Raw genomic sequence first — 16,836 nt, 5'->3', positions numbered from 1 at the left:
CCTTTAATACATAATAGAGTTTGGAAATACGGTGGCAGAACAGGAAAAGTTATCACTTATCTAAATTTCAAAAATGTGATATTGGCATACGAACATGATTTTCAGTAATTGCGTTACGTTAGGTTTCGGTGACCTTGGCGCATTATTGTAAGTAACCTGTTCTACCCGAAGTCTGTGAGACATTTCCGCAATTTCTAATGTGACATAACTAATTTGATTGTCATGCTCAATATCAAAACCTACTTCTTAGAATATTACATTTCTTCGGAGATCTGTGGTTAGATGGATAGTTTCGTGTTTAATTGTCGGAAGACAGCTTCCAATTTACGTTAATGATAAGTAAAAATGTTATGCAGTTTGAACTGCATTTAAAGTTAACGTATAAAGCAATTGGTTTGTGGAATGTAGTGGTAAGCACTCAATTACTGCCATCATTCTTTCAAGCTACAGCTTAAAACTCGCAAGGTTACAAGCCAGTGTCAAATCCTTATTTGGTTTTCACTTTTTGAAAATACATGTGCATCATATACCACCAATATATTGTGCTTTGAATTGTTATATTGACACAAATCTCATCACAACACTGAGTTTGGTAACATTTCAAAACAGGATTTCCATTTCTCTGTTAAAAATCAGTCGACTTTAGCGTAAAGCCAAGTTTTGCGTAGCCTCATGCTTTTTCACGTGCACAATTCCCCACAGTAGTGAAAGCGCGATCGCGACAAGTACGTCACACTTAGTATGTTTATTTGTGATGTCGGCGAGACTCTAATTTAGCGACGAGCCAATCAGAAGCGTTTGAGCGATTTCAAGGTCACGGAGCCAAGTTCAATACGCAATGCTAACGTACGGTCGGTTCACAGCGGATTTTAGAGAGGAGGTGATTAATGAGAGGTTAAAACAGATGGGACGGCGAAACTCTAATTTAGGGACGAGCCAATGAGAAGCGTTTGAGCAATTTCAATTATTAGTCAATCAGAAGACAGTATAGAGTAAAAATATATTACAAGAAAGTAATGGATTACAGAGGATATTCTTCTTTTACGTGATTTAAAAACTTGTTGAGGTTTGATAAAGGCTCAGAAGTTCTGAATTCATAGTGCATATTGTATAGGAACTCGTCCATGGGATTAGGGTTTGGGGTTAAGGGTTAGGTTAAGGTTAGGGTTAGGTTAGAGTTTAGGGTTGAGGGTTAGATTAGGGTTAGGGTGCTAACATGCGATCGGTTTACATCGGATTTTAGAGAAGAGGTGTTTTTTGACAAGCTACAACCCCACCCTGACCCTAACCTCTAAAATCCGTTGTAAACTGATCGCATGATAGCACCCTAACCCTAGGCTACAACCCTAACCACTAACCCTATGAACGAGTTTCTATGCCATATGCATTATGAATTCAGAGCCTCTGAACATTTATCAAACCTTAACAAGTTTTTAAATCATTTAAAAGAAGAATATTCTCTGTAATTAATTACTTACTTACAATATATCCTCACTTTATACTAACTGTCTTCTGATTGGCTAATAATTGTCAAGGTCACTTAAGATTCGTTCAAAAGTCGTCGCTAAATTAGAGTCTCGCCGAGTTAGACCAACTATTCAACAACGCCGATCTACAACGTGACTCAGCAACAGACATGTTACTACGAATGCGAAAGGTCATTGGTCAAGGGATCTTTGATGAGGGTCTGTTTAAACGGTTTTTCATGTTTGTTTTCCCAGCAAGTGCAGGTAGTGCTTGTCTTATTCCGGAACGACACTGTGAACAAACTGGTTGCATTTGTTGACCGGATTGCAGAAATCACCAGAACCCTTAACGCCGAGGTTCATTCTGTCAAATAAAAGCCTCAAACAACGTTACAGATGTCACATTCTGACTCGTTATCCTAATACCCATCATAACCGTTGACGCTCCCAAACTAAAAAGAGTTTGTCACGAAAAAGATCTGCCTGTAGATCATGAAAAGCAAATAATACTGATTGGTGCTTGTACTACAATAAGTATGGTAAATCCTCTAGAAATTTCAGAAAACTAGTTTCTCAGGCTCCTAGCCAACCAACAACATTTCGGGAAGTTTCCACGGGAACACGCCTCAACGGCAACCTTAGCCAGGGAACGTAGCCACCTATTGTACATCACTGATGTGATGATGAAAGTTCTCTACCTCGTCGACACTTGCGCAGAAGTTAGCTTCCTTCCAACCAGGTTAAACGACAGACTGCACGAAGCAGTTTTCGACTTACACAAGGCAAATGGGAAACCGATCGCCACATACGGTAAGTGGAATCAGGTACTTACCCTTACTTTTGAAACACTGTGTATATCATACCATGTTACAAATCTCGAGATATGATTGACATAAACAATTATTGGGCCATAAGTATTACTCCAATTATCTCTAGGATTATAGGAAAAACTGTTAGTGACGAACTCTTCAACTATTTACTCGCCAAAGATTTATCAATGATTCTCAGCATGGATTTATTAGAAATCGATCTTGTATGACATGCCACTTTGACTTCTTTAATTTAGTCTTTTCTCAACGTAACCAAGGATATCCAGTCTTAGTGCTATGCTTTGACGTTTCTAAGGCCTTCGATATGGTTAGCCACCAACTTCTTATAGATAAACTCGTATCGTACAGGGTCCCAAACCCTCTATTTGCTTGGTTTGATTCCTTACTCAGTGGATGCGTGACCGAGCGACTTAAGCTAGACGTGTCCACTGAAGTTAATCAGGTCAGCATCAAATGCCGAAAACTTACAAAACTATTCATTTTGGCGATTTATCTGCCACTGCATATCTATTTTTTTAATGCTCAACCACCACCTACCATAACACACGTATAGCGAAAGCCAGAGCGGCTTATGCCAATCTGGGCCATCTTTGACGCCTTCGTGATGTTAGTCTGGTTGTAAAAGGTCGGATCTACAACGCGTCGGTGAGATCAGTTTTGCTCTGTGCTTGTGAAACCTGGCCTCTCCGAGTTGAGGACATTAGACGACTCTCTGTGTTCGATCATCGCTGTCTCCGAAGGATTGCTGACATCCAGTGGCAACACCATGTTAGTAATGCAGAGGTTCGGCATCGTGTGTTCGGGCACAGAGATGATAATGCAATCGGTGTCACCATCTTGAAACACCGACTTCGGTGGCTTGGACATGTTCTACGAATGTCGTCCCAGAGAATTCCACGTCGTGCATTATTTGCCGACTCTGGGACTGGTTAGAAGAAGCGGAGAGGTGGTCAGCGCATGACATGGTGTCGTGGCATGAAAGAAAGCTGCAAAGGACTGGCTTGTGTTGGTCCTTCACGACTCCCCGGTTGGGGTCCGAGAGATGGTGCAACACAGTGGCTAGAGACGATATCAGATATGGCTCAGAATAGAAGCTAGTGGCGATCCTGCTGTAACCTTCTTTTACTTTCTTCATAACGGGTGTTAGAGATGGTTGGAAGAGAATTAGGGGCGGCCAAACCAAAACGTGGCATCAGTACTTGAAGACACTAACCTCTAGTCTGAGCCATGTTGGTAGATGCAGACTACTTGGTTGGGGTCCGCGTGACTTTCGTAAACAATGGTTGAAGACTCTTGGTGACATGGCTCTGAATCGATCACAATGGCGTAGGTGTACACACTCCCTGTCTTCCCTTAAACTAAGAGATTAAAATCACTTCATATCTTTCTTTCTACTAACTAATTCTTTCTTCCTGTACTGTATCCTTATATGCAATCTTTCTCCTATATATTACCACCTTTGACCTAACCACTCCCATGAATCCGGTGTTCATCTTGCTGTGCTAATGAGGTATGGCAACCTGGACCGATGCATATATGTGCCTGGTCTTACGTTGTAGCTGACTGACTTTCTTCATAAAAAAAGTGGTTGTGTCTCCCTTAACTGAAAGATTTCTTCTGATTGTACCTTTCCGTTTCCCCATTTTTATTTATTATTATTACACCACCTTACATCAATCTCTTCGTTATTATTCTTTTTTTTCCTTCCCCTTAAATTCTCATTGTTTTGTGTTGCGCATATATATTTGGCGCATTCTTGTACCAATATTTACGTGTTCAAATAAATAAATAGACTCAATGTTGTCTAGAGCAACAATATGTCGGAAGAGAGGGAAAGGTGGGCAAACGAAAACAGTCGGATTAATTCGTTAGTTTATTGTCTGTGTGTCTGCGCTCAGTTGGTAGATTTTGACTTCTTTGTCGGGGTCAGCTTCATCATTATTAGTGTCTAAATACTTTCAGTGTAGGCTAAAAATCGGTCGTAGTTCCATAGATACGTTCATTTTTTCTCTAACCTTGAATTCTTAGCTTCAATGTCACTTTATACTTTTTGCTTCATGGATTTATTTGCATATCTTATTCTCTACGTCGCATCCTTTTTTACTATCACTGATTAGATTGATTCGACCACCTCCATATGTTAACGTGGTGTGGCAACTCGAATCAGTGAACATTTATGCTAGATTCCTATCTTGCCTAAAACTGGCTGAATCCTGGTAAAAGAGTATGTCCACGACTTAGCGGAGACGGACGGCTCTGACAAATAACACTTAATGTCACCATAAGCTCTAAACTGGTTATTAGTATTCGAGTAAATGGCTTCCAGATTAGTCTTGGTCGGTGTCATAAAATCTGTCGCACCAGAAGTAATCTTTGTTCTCAAAGAAGTTGTACTCAGGATAGGTAAATTAGGATTGATTTCTAACAAGCCTAAACAATGATTGATTAGTAATGCAAATAAATTTCAGGTCAATAGAAAATATATTCCTGTTGTTTGTAAGAGCTCACACTAGATAACCTATAACCCGGTTAAATGATTTGATATTTTGTGGTAAAAAAATATTGGTTACACGAGCTTTTTTCATTCTATTATGTGACGAAGAAGTGCATTTCACAATTATTTGTATTTATACACTAGACGTATCCCTACTAATTTTTAATCAGAATGCACAGACTCAATTGAGAAAAACCTAAATTTACCAAGGTTTCATTTTTTTAACAGGACATTATATATTTATGTAGTATGGCTATTAAGGGCAAACGAAAGTAAATGGAGTCGTATCTTCTGCGAATATATGTTGATTCAGGCCGATCCACAGTTGTAATATATTGGTAGAAAGTTAAGAAAATAATTATAGAGATAAAAACAATCATATCGACAATGGTAAAAACACTCGAAGGAAACTTAAACGAGTTGTAATAGAATTGAAGCTGTGTATAATTATTAATTGTAATATATTTCACCTGTGTAATCTTCGCAAGAACATTTCTGATATCTGTTCAATAATGAAATACTTTAACTTTTTATTCCAGATATCTATTATTCATTTTTTTATTTAAAATGCGTGTTTTGGAATTGTATGCAGGAATAGGAGGAATGCATATTGCTTTTAAAGGTATTCAAAATATCAACTAACGTTACTTTAAGGGTCTACTGTGAAACATGAAGTAGTTGCTGCCGTAGAGATAAATGATGTTGCAACTGATGTATATAAGTACAATTTCCCCAATACATTGACGCTAAATCGTGTTATCGAGGTAATTAGTTATGTGCAACGTTTTTAAGCCCTAGAGTTTTAGTCCAGACTATGTGTGCAGCTTAAATGCAAATATATGGAGTCTCTGTCCACCTTGTCAGCCATTCACAAGGTTAGGGAAACGCATGTGTGAAGCAGATAAGAGGAGCTCTTCGTTTTTTCATGTTCTTGATCTAATAAGCATGTGAGTTCAATCACTTCATAAATAAATTCTAGTCTGAAACCAACAGGAATTATACTTGAGAACGTAAAGGGATTTGAACATTCTGAACCATGGCGACAACTGATAGAAGTACTAAACAGTTGTGATTATGAATATCGAGTAAGAGTACCTAATTTTACTCTCATTTTCTTTGAAGCCGGATATTAAATCATTAAATTTTATCAGTTAAGATTTAGATCTTTCATATATTATTAAACCATTTCTGTATAGTTATTTGTTTACACTACGACATTCTGCGAAAAATAACCATACGGTACATTAAACGAAATGAACTGATTATCATTTGAACCTAACGGTAGACAAGTCCGCTTATATCAAACTGATGTCATTTTATCAGTCACCGAAGAAATAGTTCACTTCGTTTTGTCGGATAAATATTATACACTGTAGATTGTTAGTGCTCGTTGTCAGGAACGGTAATGAAAGCTCCGCAAATTTAGCTTATTAAGGTAGTCTTTGTAATTATTCAATTCCATGCACGTTTAAGGGGACTTGACAGAACAGAAGTAACATCCGAGTCTCTCTGTAATACTTCCCATCAATTTAAGTTTCAAGTCTGTGTTATGTGCTTTTTCAAAAGTTATTGTATACCAGTCATTTGTAAATGTAGTCACGTTGATGGGGCTTAGGCATCTTTGTGTGAAAAAGTAGGAATAATTACGGAAGTTTTGACGACAATCAACTAGAAAGCTGTATGACCTTGATGAAGCTAACATATTATTCAATCTGTCATGGTGACATGTAAACGAAAGCCGTTCGCGTTGTACCTCAGAGTAGAAAAGTCTCTGTATGTCCCAATAGTGTAAATTAATGAATACACGACCTATCATTCCAGCTTAAAACGAGACCTAGGTAGATTAGATATGAAATTCCTGAGCAGTTATAAGAACTGCTGATTTATGGGATTCAAGAAGGCTGAGAATTAATTGGTTTTGAGTCATATCATTTGTTAAAATATGTAAACATATGTGATGAGAATGATTGTTAATTACCAGGACCATAATCTAAGGAATAAGTTGAAGACTATTCAACATAGTATACTTGAGAATGGTTTATAGCGCTTTTATGCGGAGGTTTATTTAACTCTTCTTAGACGACATTTACTTATATCCCACTATCACTTGTAACCTAAGTTTTCTTCTGTAACCGCAAACCATCCATGTTTACTAACTTGAAAGTAACTTTGTTTTCGGGAAAATCAAGATTGTTTAGCAAGTGCGTCCACATTATGAGAACCTTACAAACCGTTACGTGAAATCATTTTGACTTGTAACGTTCTTTAGGAATGAAGATTAATTCTCCTAGGTTATCTGATTAACTTGATGTCCACAAGTAATATTCTTGCGAAACGGAGTCTTTTGCTAGTGTTATTGAAGACTTGTTTACAAAAAATTAATTCACCAAACCGTAAATATTTAGTAATTACTATTAGTGTTGCAAGAGTTACTGAAGATTAATAACCGTTACCAATAGAACTATGAGTAAATAAATATCTATGATGTTTGTGTTATCATTTACATACAACTAAGTGTTTGATTTTAACAATAAACCAATGGTAGATTTCATCAGAAAGCTTTATTAGCCTAATTTGATTAAATTTAAATTTCATTTGCATCTGAATAAAGTGAATGTGTTACATATACATGTAAATATAACTACTGAATGTATTTCTCGATCAACTAACGTACTACGTTTTATATTTATATATCTAATTAATTTGGTTTATATTTTAGCAATTTTTACTTTCTCCTCTGCAATTCGGCATACCTAACTGTCGCCTTCGTTTCTATCTTCTTGCTCGTTTGCGTTCATCATCTTGGAATTCAAATTTTAAGATGGGACAATCCGAGTCGATTGATATGCGACCACCGGTCGATGCACCCATGTTACCTGGCTGTCAATGTACTTCATGCAGTGGTGTTATCAGGTAAATATTTTTGAGTTTCAATAATTAGTGTAGAATTCCATATTCTTTTATGTTTAGGAAGCACATTTCATCTGAAAACAATGATGCGATTGAAAAACAATATAATTTCCTGAAATACTTAAGAGCCCTTCTACCCTAGTTAATAGCTCATCGACAATCCTTATATTTAACTTCTAAACAGATCGAGTTTGTGAAATATATGTTCACAGTCTATTGTTTATGTATGTATACTTTATACTATGTTCCAATCCAGCTACTATATTATTAGTCATTAACTATGACAGATTTACCTGATAGAGTTAATTTTCAGTTCAATGAACTTAAGTGACCACAGATTGTTCCGATTCACTATTTCAAAAAAGCGGCTTGTTCAATATTTCTATTCATTTGAATCCATTTCATCTATCCTACAGTTTTCCACTCTTCTACTTATATGAATCAATTACGATGATGGACAATTCTTTGAGTGCTTGGTTTTTATATTGAAAAAAAACAGGTTCCTCATGTAGTTTTGTTGCAGATAATCAAATATAGTGCAGGTGCTCCTTAAAGTAATATGAACCTGATATCTTCCGTTTTTATGAATCTATATTCTATTGGCATAAAATGGAAATAGGTTTATTGTCTACACAAAGATCCTGTTTAATAGATACCAATAATATTTCATAAGTAAAAAATGAAGCGTTTAAATTGCTGTAGGCCAGTATTTTTTCACTAAAGAATAACTGGTGAGACTATAATTTATGGATGGCCTTTAAGCGGAATGTCCACCTACTTACTATGGCTAAATGAGGGTTATAAAGCAATATGATGAGATTATGATTTACAGTTAATAGTTAGGGTTAGGAATTAGGTTTATGGTTTTCATCACGAACTGACATCAGCTAAAATGCCAGGACGCTATTTAGACAATTGAGTAAATAAATTTCGAGCCAAAATCCGAGATCTGTCATCCTAAATCTGATTGGTTCGTACATAAATTAAAGTCTCACCTAATAACTATTTCACGTGGCTCTAAAAACTCAGTAAGGGACTTTATTATCAAATAACCTAGAACTGCTAATAATATTCGACCTTCAAAAATCTGCGTTTTTCTTTGCAAAACGTATATATCCGTGTATATATTTTTCTTATATAAGCCATATAGAACATACAGATGACAATTTCACTGAATATATCCAGTTCTGTCGACCAATATCGGAGTTTGTATTGGTACCAAGTGATAGTCCTAAAGAGGTAAGATTATATGAGTTAACTTGCCTACTTTTACAAGTTATACTTTCTAGATGAGAAGTGCCTTCAACGTTATTTCCGTGTACTTGATATCGTCAGGTCTTGTGATAAGAAAACAAGATGTTTTACAAAAGGTTATTCAAAACGATTGGAAGGTACAGGATCTGTATTTCAAACATCTATGGAAAATGAAGTAAGTTTCTTCTATTAGTAAGAAGAAAAGGCCTATTTTGTTATTAAGTTATGATAAGGTAGGTGTATGCCTCTTTTCTTAAATGTGAAGAATGGTATTTTTGTTTAAAAAATTCTCCACTACGTATAGCATTCTTTTAGAAACTGGTTTAAAAAGCATATTTGCTCAACCATCGAAAAATTAACTTCGGATTATTTTGACGATGGTCTGTTCACCAATAGAATCTTTTGTTTGGGAAAATTCGTATGATGAGTCATGGTAATCGTCTTAACTGGTTTCGGTTTTATTGATACTTATGAATAAAATACTAATCTGACTGAAGGTTAAATAACAAGTGTAGCAGATCAATACGAATTCAGTTATTTTGTGAATTTTCCTTAACCGTTTGCAATATTGAAACACTGATATTAATCACCAAAGGAGCAACAAATACTCATAATCTATGTCAATATGGTCTTGAGTAACATTGAGTTTGACATGTAGACATACAATTATGGAAATATATTTGCCGGGAAATTAGAAAGTTTGTTCAGTTATAGACGAAATGTATAAATATTCTAGAAAAGGAAATTATAAAGAACATGGGAACAGAGTCGTTTGAAATTGGAGATTTGTGTCAGAGATAATGTAGTATTAAAAAAATAGATTAGTGCTAAGGCAGTCTCAAGAATAGTCAAATTTCATTAGAAGAGCTAAGATCTCTCCCGGAACGATAACGGATCGTATACTTTTTACCGATTCGATTTTCCACATGACCTTTGCCCTCTGCTAGATTGCTACATGCTCAAAGGTCATGTTCTGCTACTATAGTAACAACTTTCGTACCAATTTCGTTTGGGTTGCTTGTGCTACTACAGATATCAGGTTACCTGCAATTCCGTCTTCTTCCTGTCTTAGCCATCGAGGTTTAATGTGTTGAGCATAATTGACTATTGTCAGCTCCGAAGAGAACCGATCACATTAAGGAAGCTCAATCGTTTTCGTTCTTTAATCCGTAACATCGTAGACCGTACTGAACCCCAGTAATACGACACAACAGTTAGCTGAGTAAAATTGAGAAACAAGAGTTAAGAAATTAGGAATGATGATTAAGGTCATGATAGATGTTCAATTTATCAGTTGAGAAAACTGTATACAAATATCAATCATTTTAATTAGTACAGAGGTAACTAATAGAATTAGAATAACCCGTTTACTTTAACTATCTGGTATGTATCTGGTGTTTTGTGAATTTTAAACATGTACAGACCTATCTTATAAGTTCAGTGCGCCTACATAATCATTATAAGATGAATTCAGTATTAATCATTATTATTCACAGTAATTTTCATTCCACACTTATTCTCCTTTGACACATATGTATATTTTTAATTTCTAGAGTTTGATGCTTTTTCAATCTTTCCGGGTCGAGAAATAGATATGCTAAATTTAGTTGTTTATCTGGCTTTAGATATGCGTAAACTATCGTTTAAATCACAAGCAACGTGTTGATAAATTCAGTCTTGAAATATTTCAAAGTATGCTTGTAAGGTAAAAATTCATATTGTTTGTTAGACTGTTAAAGGCAGTGTGTATATATTGAGAAATCTCCATATTTTACTCTCTATGAAATGAACAAGGATACTGTTGTGGACATTTGCTCATCAATAAAGAGGTTGTTTGTGAATACATAACTTCGTTCACTTCATAAGTATTGTTAAAATCTCTAGAGATATGGTTGAAAATCTTATAAATAAACGTTACACATAATTACTAAGTTGGTCGGTACATTAGAACCGCATAAGAAGTTTACGGACATGTCATTATTTTGCTATTTGTTAATCGCATATGAGATTATCTACTCGCTATATTATTGGTCTGGTTATAACGTGTCATAAATTCATATCGATCATTATCTTCAACAAAAATCTGATTTCTAGTATTATTTTTTCGATACAACTCCAGTCTTGAGTAGTTCATATGTCCTCCTTATAACAACTACCGAAGAATCTAGATTTGTTTGTGTTACAAGGATATGGATTGGATTAAAGCACGTTCAGTTCAGGACTGTGTTGGAGCACGCCGATTGGCCATTTATTGCCCAAATCAACACTAGCGGATATTGGAGACCCTAGATTCTTCTTGTTTAATAGTGTAAATATACTAACGTTTTTCTTACTGTAATTGTTATTCCCAATCAATTTAGTTTATTTGGAATGTAGTTTCGTTCTTATTCTACAGTGTTTTGATTCAGAGACCAGTCGAGTGAAGTAGTGTCCTAAAAATAGTAGGCAATAAGAGTAGCAGAATCGTTTAAAGGGAGTTCTTAATAATTTGTTTCCCTTTAATGATAAATTTAAAGTATTCAATAATTTCCTTTCATAATTTGTATACATGCAACATAGTGCTTCGGGTTATTCTGTCGTTAATATTAGAGACTGGATTTTGGTCAGTTTTGGTTACTGCATGTACATCCTGTGCTGGCTGCCATTATGTTACAAGTTTTTTTAAATAAAATAAGTGATATGTGGCAAGCACTGGAATCCGGGAAGTGCGTCTCGTCCTGTTTATGACTCTAGTTGGGTTTACCTTCACCTCAGAGTTGATGTTCATTCTGGGATTGAAAACCAGCGCGTTGCATAATTGAATGGCTATCTAGATTCACTAGTTAGGTGGATAATCCCCTGAGTATTTAAAGCGAAAGATACTGGCTTTCAGTCTCGGAGTGAACATAAACTCTCAGATGAGGCTGCACTAAGCTGACGAGTTCCAAACAGGACAAAAAGCGGTTCCCGAATTCCACTGTTAGTCATTGTGCGTCTATTCCGTAATAACTGGTTTTTGTTTGTACTAATTGGTGACTCTCTTCTCTTTCTTATAAAGACAAGTGAAAAAATAACCAACTACTATGAGGCCAATAAAGAAGATGAACAAGCTGTGTTACAGTATGCCAAACTATTGAAACTACGTTTTTTCCATTCTCGTGAAGTAGCCAATATGATGTGTTTCCCAAAAAGTTTTGGTAAGTTGTAATTAAAATATATTGTATTGAAAAGTTTAGGAACTCTATCACAAATATGTTTTTTTTTGTTAAAGTCTATTATATTTTCAACTTTTGATATCTGTCGGTCGATTTAAATCATCGTCTAAACATAATATATCATTCAACAAAAAAATTCACTGCAAATATTGTTTGCAGTTTACTCAACTTTAAATCATAATTTTTTCTGAAGAATAATGTTACTAAGAAAGGAAAAATATAAGAATTCAACAAAATCAGTTATCAATTACGATATTTCGAGATTATTAATTAGCATTCCTGCATTCTTAATTCAAATATTCTGTTCTGAATTTCTCATTATCCAAACAGTAAAGCGTTTAAGGCTTATTTATTCTCTTACTTGATGGATTTGTTTGGTTTTATACACACAGAACTCAATGATTATCCCTCCATCCAGCTAATGGATGTGGTGTACAAGTTGATGTTAATTGATAGATATATTTTAAATAATTGTTAGTTTTCAGTTGTTCTAGATTTCTTCCAAACATGATATTTGGTAGTTCACTTTCTTCGCGTTTACTTCATACACATGTTTTAATTGCAAAATCTAGTTTATTATTATTATTATTATTATATAGAAAGACTTCGTAGATTGCGATACTGATGATAACAGTTTTGTAAAGCAATAGGAAAGAACAGAAATCATGTAGTAGCATCACTGAAAATGGTAAGTAATGCAATATAAATTCGTTGGATATTTTATACGAACATTCGTCAAGATTAGAGCGAATAGTTTGAAAGAAATTGGACGCCAAGTATAGAGAAGTCATTATATGTGAAAATTATATTTGAAATAATCTCAACAATTGAAATTTAAATAATTCCAACGTTTCGTCCAGCTAACTTGTTTGGACTTCTTCAGAGTAATAATCAAAATCAAAATCATCAAAGAAATATATAGCTTTTAACAATCATAACTATACTGTGTTACACCAATCGAATTTAGATGTTGATTTTTGTAAAATAGGATAAAATGAGTCAGTTAGCCACAAATCATGTGAAAAATTCAACTACGTGGGATCGTGGATCAGCACTGCTGAGGAGTCCCATACTAGGACGAAACGGCCGTCAAGTGCTTCCAGGTTTTCCATGGTGGTCTAGCTTCAAATGACTCATGATTTCAATCAGTGAAATTTCTAAAATCTCCAAAAAACCCCTTCTGAAAATACATAATTGTATTGCTAAAAACTCATTGAATTCAGTCAAAAATAACTATGCATGTGAAATAAACAGGTTGAATAAAGGGAAAATTCAAATTACTTGTCATACGAAAATTTGTCAGGTAGTCGCTAGTTGAATATCATCCTTTCGGTTCAGGCTGTTCTTGTTCCCCCATATATGCAGCACTTCTGCTGTCAATCTTTCTTTATGAGTGTTAAAACCTTTCTGAAGTATTTTAGTTTCTTCAAAATTAATCCTGTGTTCTGTTTCTAACACATTTAACACTATTGCAGACCTATTCTCTAGTTTCTTCAAATCACCCGAGGATTTGGGAACATTTTTCAAACATTGTTTGTGTTCCTTCAACCTTACATTCAATTGTCTGGATGTTTCTCCAACATAGGCTGCATTACAATCATGACAGTTGATCTCATACACAATATTCTGTTGTTTTTCCTTTGGTAACCTGTCCTTAACTTCCACTAATGTCGATCTTAAGGTGTTACTCGCCCTAAAATACACTCTTATATCATGTTTGTTTAGAATCCTCTTGATTTCTTCTGATGTTCCACTACGGTATGGGATGACTACGGTGTACTTCCAAACTTTTCGTATATAACAATCTTCTTTAAAAACTTTCGTGTATTTGTTATCCTCAAGAGTAGAAAATACTTTATTCAGTTCAGTTCGTTGGTCTTCCTTATCTGTCACAAGCTTGGTACTTCTGTTCATTAAATTTTTTACATTACAATATTTTTAAAGATTATTAAAAATAAAAGAAAAACTAAACTAGAATGTATACGAAAAGTGTGGAAGTACACCGTAGTCATCCCATACCGTAGTGGAACATTAGAAGAAATCAAGAGGATTCTAAACAAACATGATATAAGAGTGTATTTTAGGGCGAGTACTTTAATGCAAACTCAGATGTTCTAGGCAAACAGATTTTCAAAATCGTTTTGTACTTTTTGACACAATTATTATAACCATTATGGCTTATACATCATTCCTCTTCATCAAGACCGATATTATCACTTTACCCAAGTATAAATGGTCTTTAATTATATATTTGTCATTAAGAACCTGGAATTTTTTGCCACAGGTGGATTTTGGCTACAAATACGATTCCTTCAAACCACTACGAAGTTCTAAAATCTTATATATCCGACCACATGGTCAGTCGATACTTAAAATGATGAATCAACATATTTTAAAGTTTGTAAAGGCATCATTTACATTTAGCTAAAATAAATTGAACCAATGGTTAATTATAATTGATTGTCTTGTGTAATGGACTGACCGTTCATTGTTGTTTAGAACTAGTTGTATATGTATGCTGTCATTACGTTAGTCTATCCTGTATTTTATCCGTGTTATAACTGCTCAATTGAAAGGTAAAATTACCAAAGGTATTTATTACAACACGGTTTCAGAATCAATATATCATCGTTATACTTTAAATCAGATCTCACTTTCAGCTTGATTCACAAAAATGTCGACAATGACCAAATTACACTAACTAATCACATTTGTTTGCTTATTTGCATTCATAGAACATGTATTGCCCTTTGATTTTAATAGACACCTCAAATTGAGTACTATCGTCCTTATTGATAGACTTCCATGGAGATATTTTTACGGGCTATTTCTCCCTCCTTGCTATTTTCTTTTGTCAGTATTTTATTTTAATCTATGTTTAAATGAAACTTATTCTGTTGGTGAAACTTCCGTAGTGTGTCATTCTCAAGGAATACGGCCGATAACATTTACTTCTTTTGTAGCGCTAGTACCATATCACGTGGGGCTCACCACTTTATAAGTCCGCCTAACCTCGCACTTATTTATTAACTTGATGAGCGCTAGTGAATAAAGGAAGAGAATAAGACAAATAGGAGGATGGGTTTTGGATATGTATATTTCATACATCCGTTAACGTAAACAGAGAATAATAGAAAAGAAGCTGGTCGGACAAGCCAAATGTGCCAATTCAATTTAATAAAGCACAACTCAATACTTACAGTCAGATAGAAAAACAAGAAAAATAAACATAAGTTGACCTGTTTGCGGGTTTCTTTTAAATTAGCCTAATGAGTAGCCTTCCGCTACTTCTCTAAGTAATGTTCGATATTTAAATAGCTTTAGGTCTAAAAGACAGATGTATTGATAAATCATATGTATTCAATTGTTCATTAACTAGTCATTTCAGTAATTGTTAATGAAGTTTCTCTGACAACTTGAATATTTATCTAACAGATTTTCCAGAACACATAACGGAGAAGCAACGTCTTCGTTTGTTGGGTAACAGTGTGAATATACTTGTTGTCAGTCACTTGATTTACTGGGTTTTCGGGACGTAATGAAAACAATTTACTCCTTATTAATTTTATACTATGTAAATAAACATACTATTTTTAATAAAGCAAACGAATATATTCTGTAAACTAAACATTATTTCTCGCGTAAAACCAGAACGTACACCATTTGAGAATGTATAATCACCAAAACTGGGAGACTAGTAGAACGTCTACCTTGTCAAACAAATATTTTCTAACGTTTATCCTAAGTTAACCTTATTTACTTTCTGGACGATTGATTTTGCCCGAGACGATATACGTATTTATTGGCGATTATTAATCTGACTGTCACATAATATCGTAATCCTCTGTCAATAGCAACCTCAGTCTCCTCCTATTCAGAATTCAAAGTGAGACCCCTAACCCCGTTCTGAAATACAAAATTTTCAGGTGATTCTAGGCTGATTATTTGTCAGCCATTTTTGGCTGCCATAGGCTGTCTACAATACAATGGATAAGTAATCCGGTCTTTTATCACTGCTGCCCGATTTAACATTTAAAGCATAATAAACTACTGTGTTGTTTTGTCTGAATGATATTGTCTTTTGTTTAGAGACTTTGCAGCTTCAAACTAGTGTTTTATTTTATGTAATCAGTGGAAAATAGTATATTCTTTTGAGAAATATCCATACTGGTGTTGCTACCATTTTGGGTAAATCAGTCTATAGGATAGTGGTATTGAGCTTCGAATCACTGGAATATCACACAACGCAATGTAATTTTTCTGTGATATTGGACTATAGAGGGCAAATTGCTTAACTAGCTTTGGTCTCACAGAACTCCTTATCGTAACCAAGGTCTTCAGATCATACATATATCTGTTTTATGTATTCTGTGTTGAAAAACAGGAACTAAGTCCTACCAAGTTATGGCCGTTGAGTCGTATGACTTACCTTTAGATTTAAAAATTGGTTACCTCGACACTTCTAATCAACATTGTTGTGTTACGAATGTACCTCCCACGAAACATCATTGACTAGTGGGTCGCAATTATATTTTAACCATTCCAGGCATAATCAGTTGTTTCGTATCTATCAGCTTTATAGTTACTTGTCAAACAGCACATGATTTACTAGGCTTTTTAAGAACATTAACGGAAGTCAATTGTGTTGTTTGTCGTGCAACAGTTAGATGTTAAGTTCCACTATATTT

General features: G+C 34.8%; 1 protein-coding gene across 3 annotated transcripts; it reads left to right on the top strand.

Annotated features, from left to right (window-relative positions):
* Positions 1-76: 76 nt before the first annotated feature.
* TRDMT1_1 (tRNA (cytosine-5-)-methyltransferase) lies at positions 77-15,776 on the top strand (the record flags this gene model as incomplete). Of its 3 annotated transcripts, XM_035729809.2 has the most annotated exons (11): positions 77-2,005; positions 2,044-2,276; positions 5,330-5,412; positions 5,445-5,554; positions 5,589-5,737; positions 5,770-5,875; positions 7,510-7,703; positions 8,843-8,939; positions 8,977-9,129; positions 11,992-12,130; positions 15,584-15,687. In XM_035729809.2, exons 3-11 carry the CDS (start codon positions 5,358-5,360, stop codon positions 15,685-15,687), a joined length of 1,107 nt encoding a protein of 368 aa, XP_035585294.1. In that variant the 5' UTR covers positions 77-2,005; positions 2,044-2,276; positions 5,330-5,357. The 3 variants fall into 3 exon arrangements, with proteins under 3 accessions (XP_035585294.1, XP_051066515.1, XP_051066516.1); XM_051215969.1 differs by lacking the exon at positions 2,044-2,276 and having other exon boundaries at positions 77-147; positions 5,330-5,554; positions 15,584-15,776; XM_051215968.1 differs by lacking the exon at positions 2,044-2,276 and having other exon boundaries at positions 77-147; positions 11,992-15,687.
* Positions 15,777-16,836: the final 1,060 nt, after the last annotated feature.

Source organism: Schistosoma haematobium, chromosome 4 (genome assembly GCF_000699445.3).
Source record: "Schistosoma haematobium chromosome 4, whole genome shotgun sequence".
NCBI lineage: Eukaryota > Metazoa > Platyhelminthes > Trematoda > Strigeidida > Schistosomatidae > Schistosoma > Schistosoma haematobium.
Note: the sequence above shows the minus strand (reverse complement) of the source record. Positions and strands in the feature narration are given on the sequence as shown.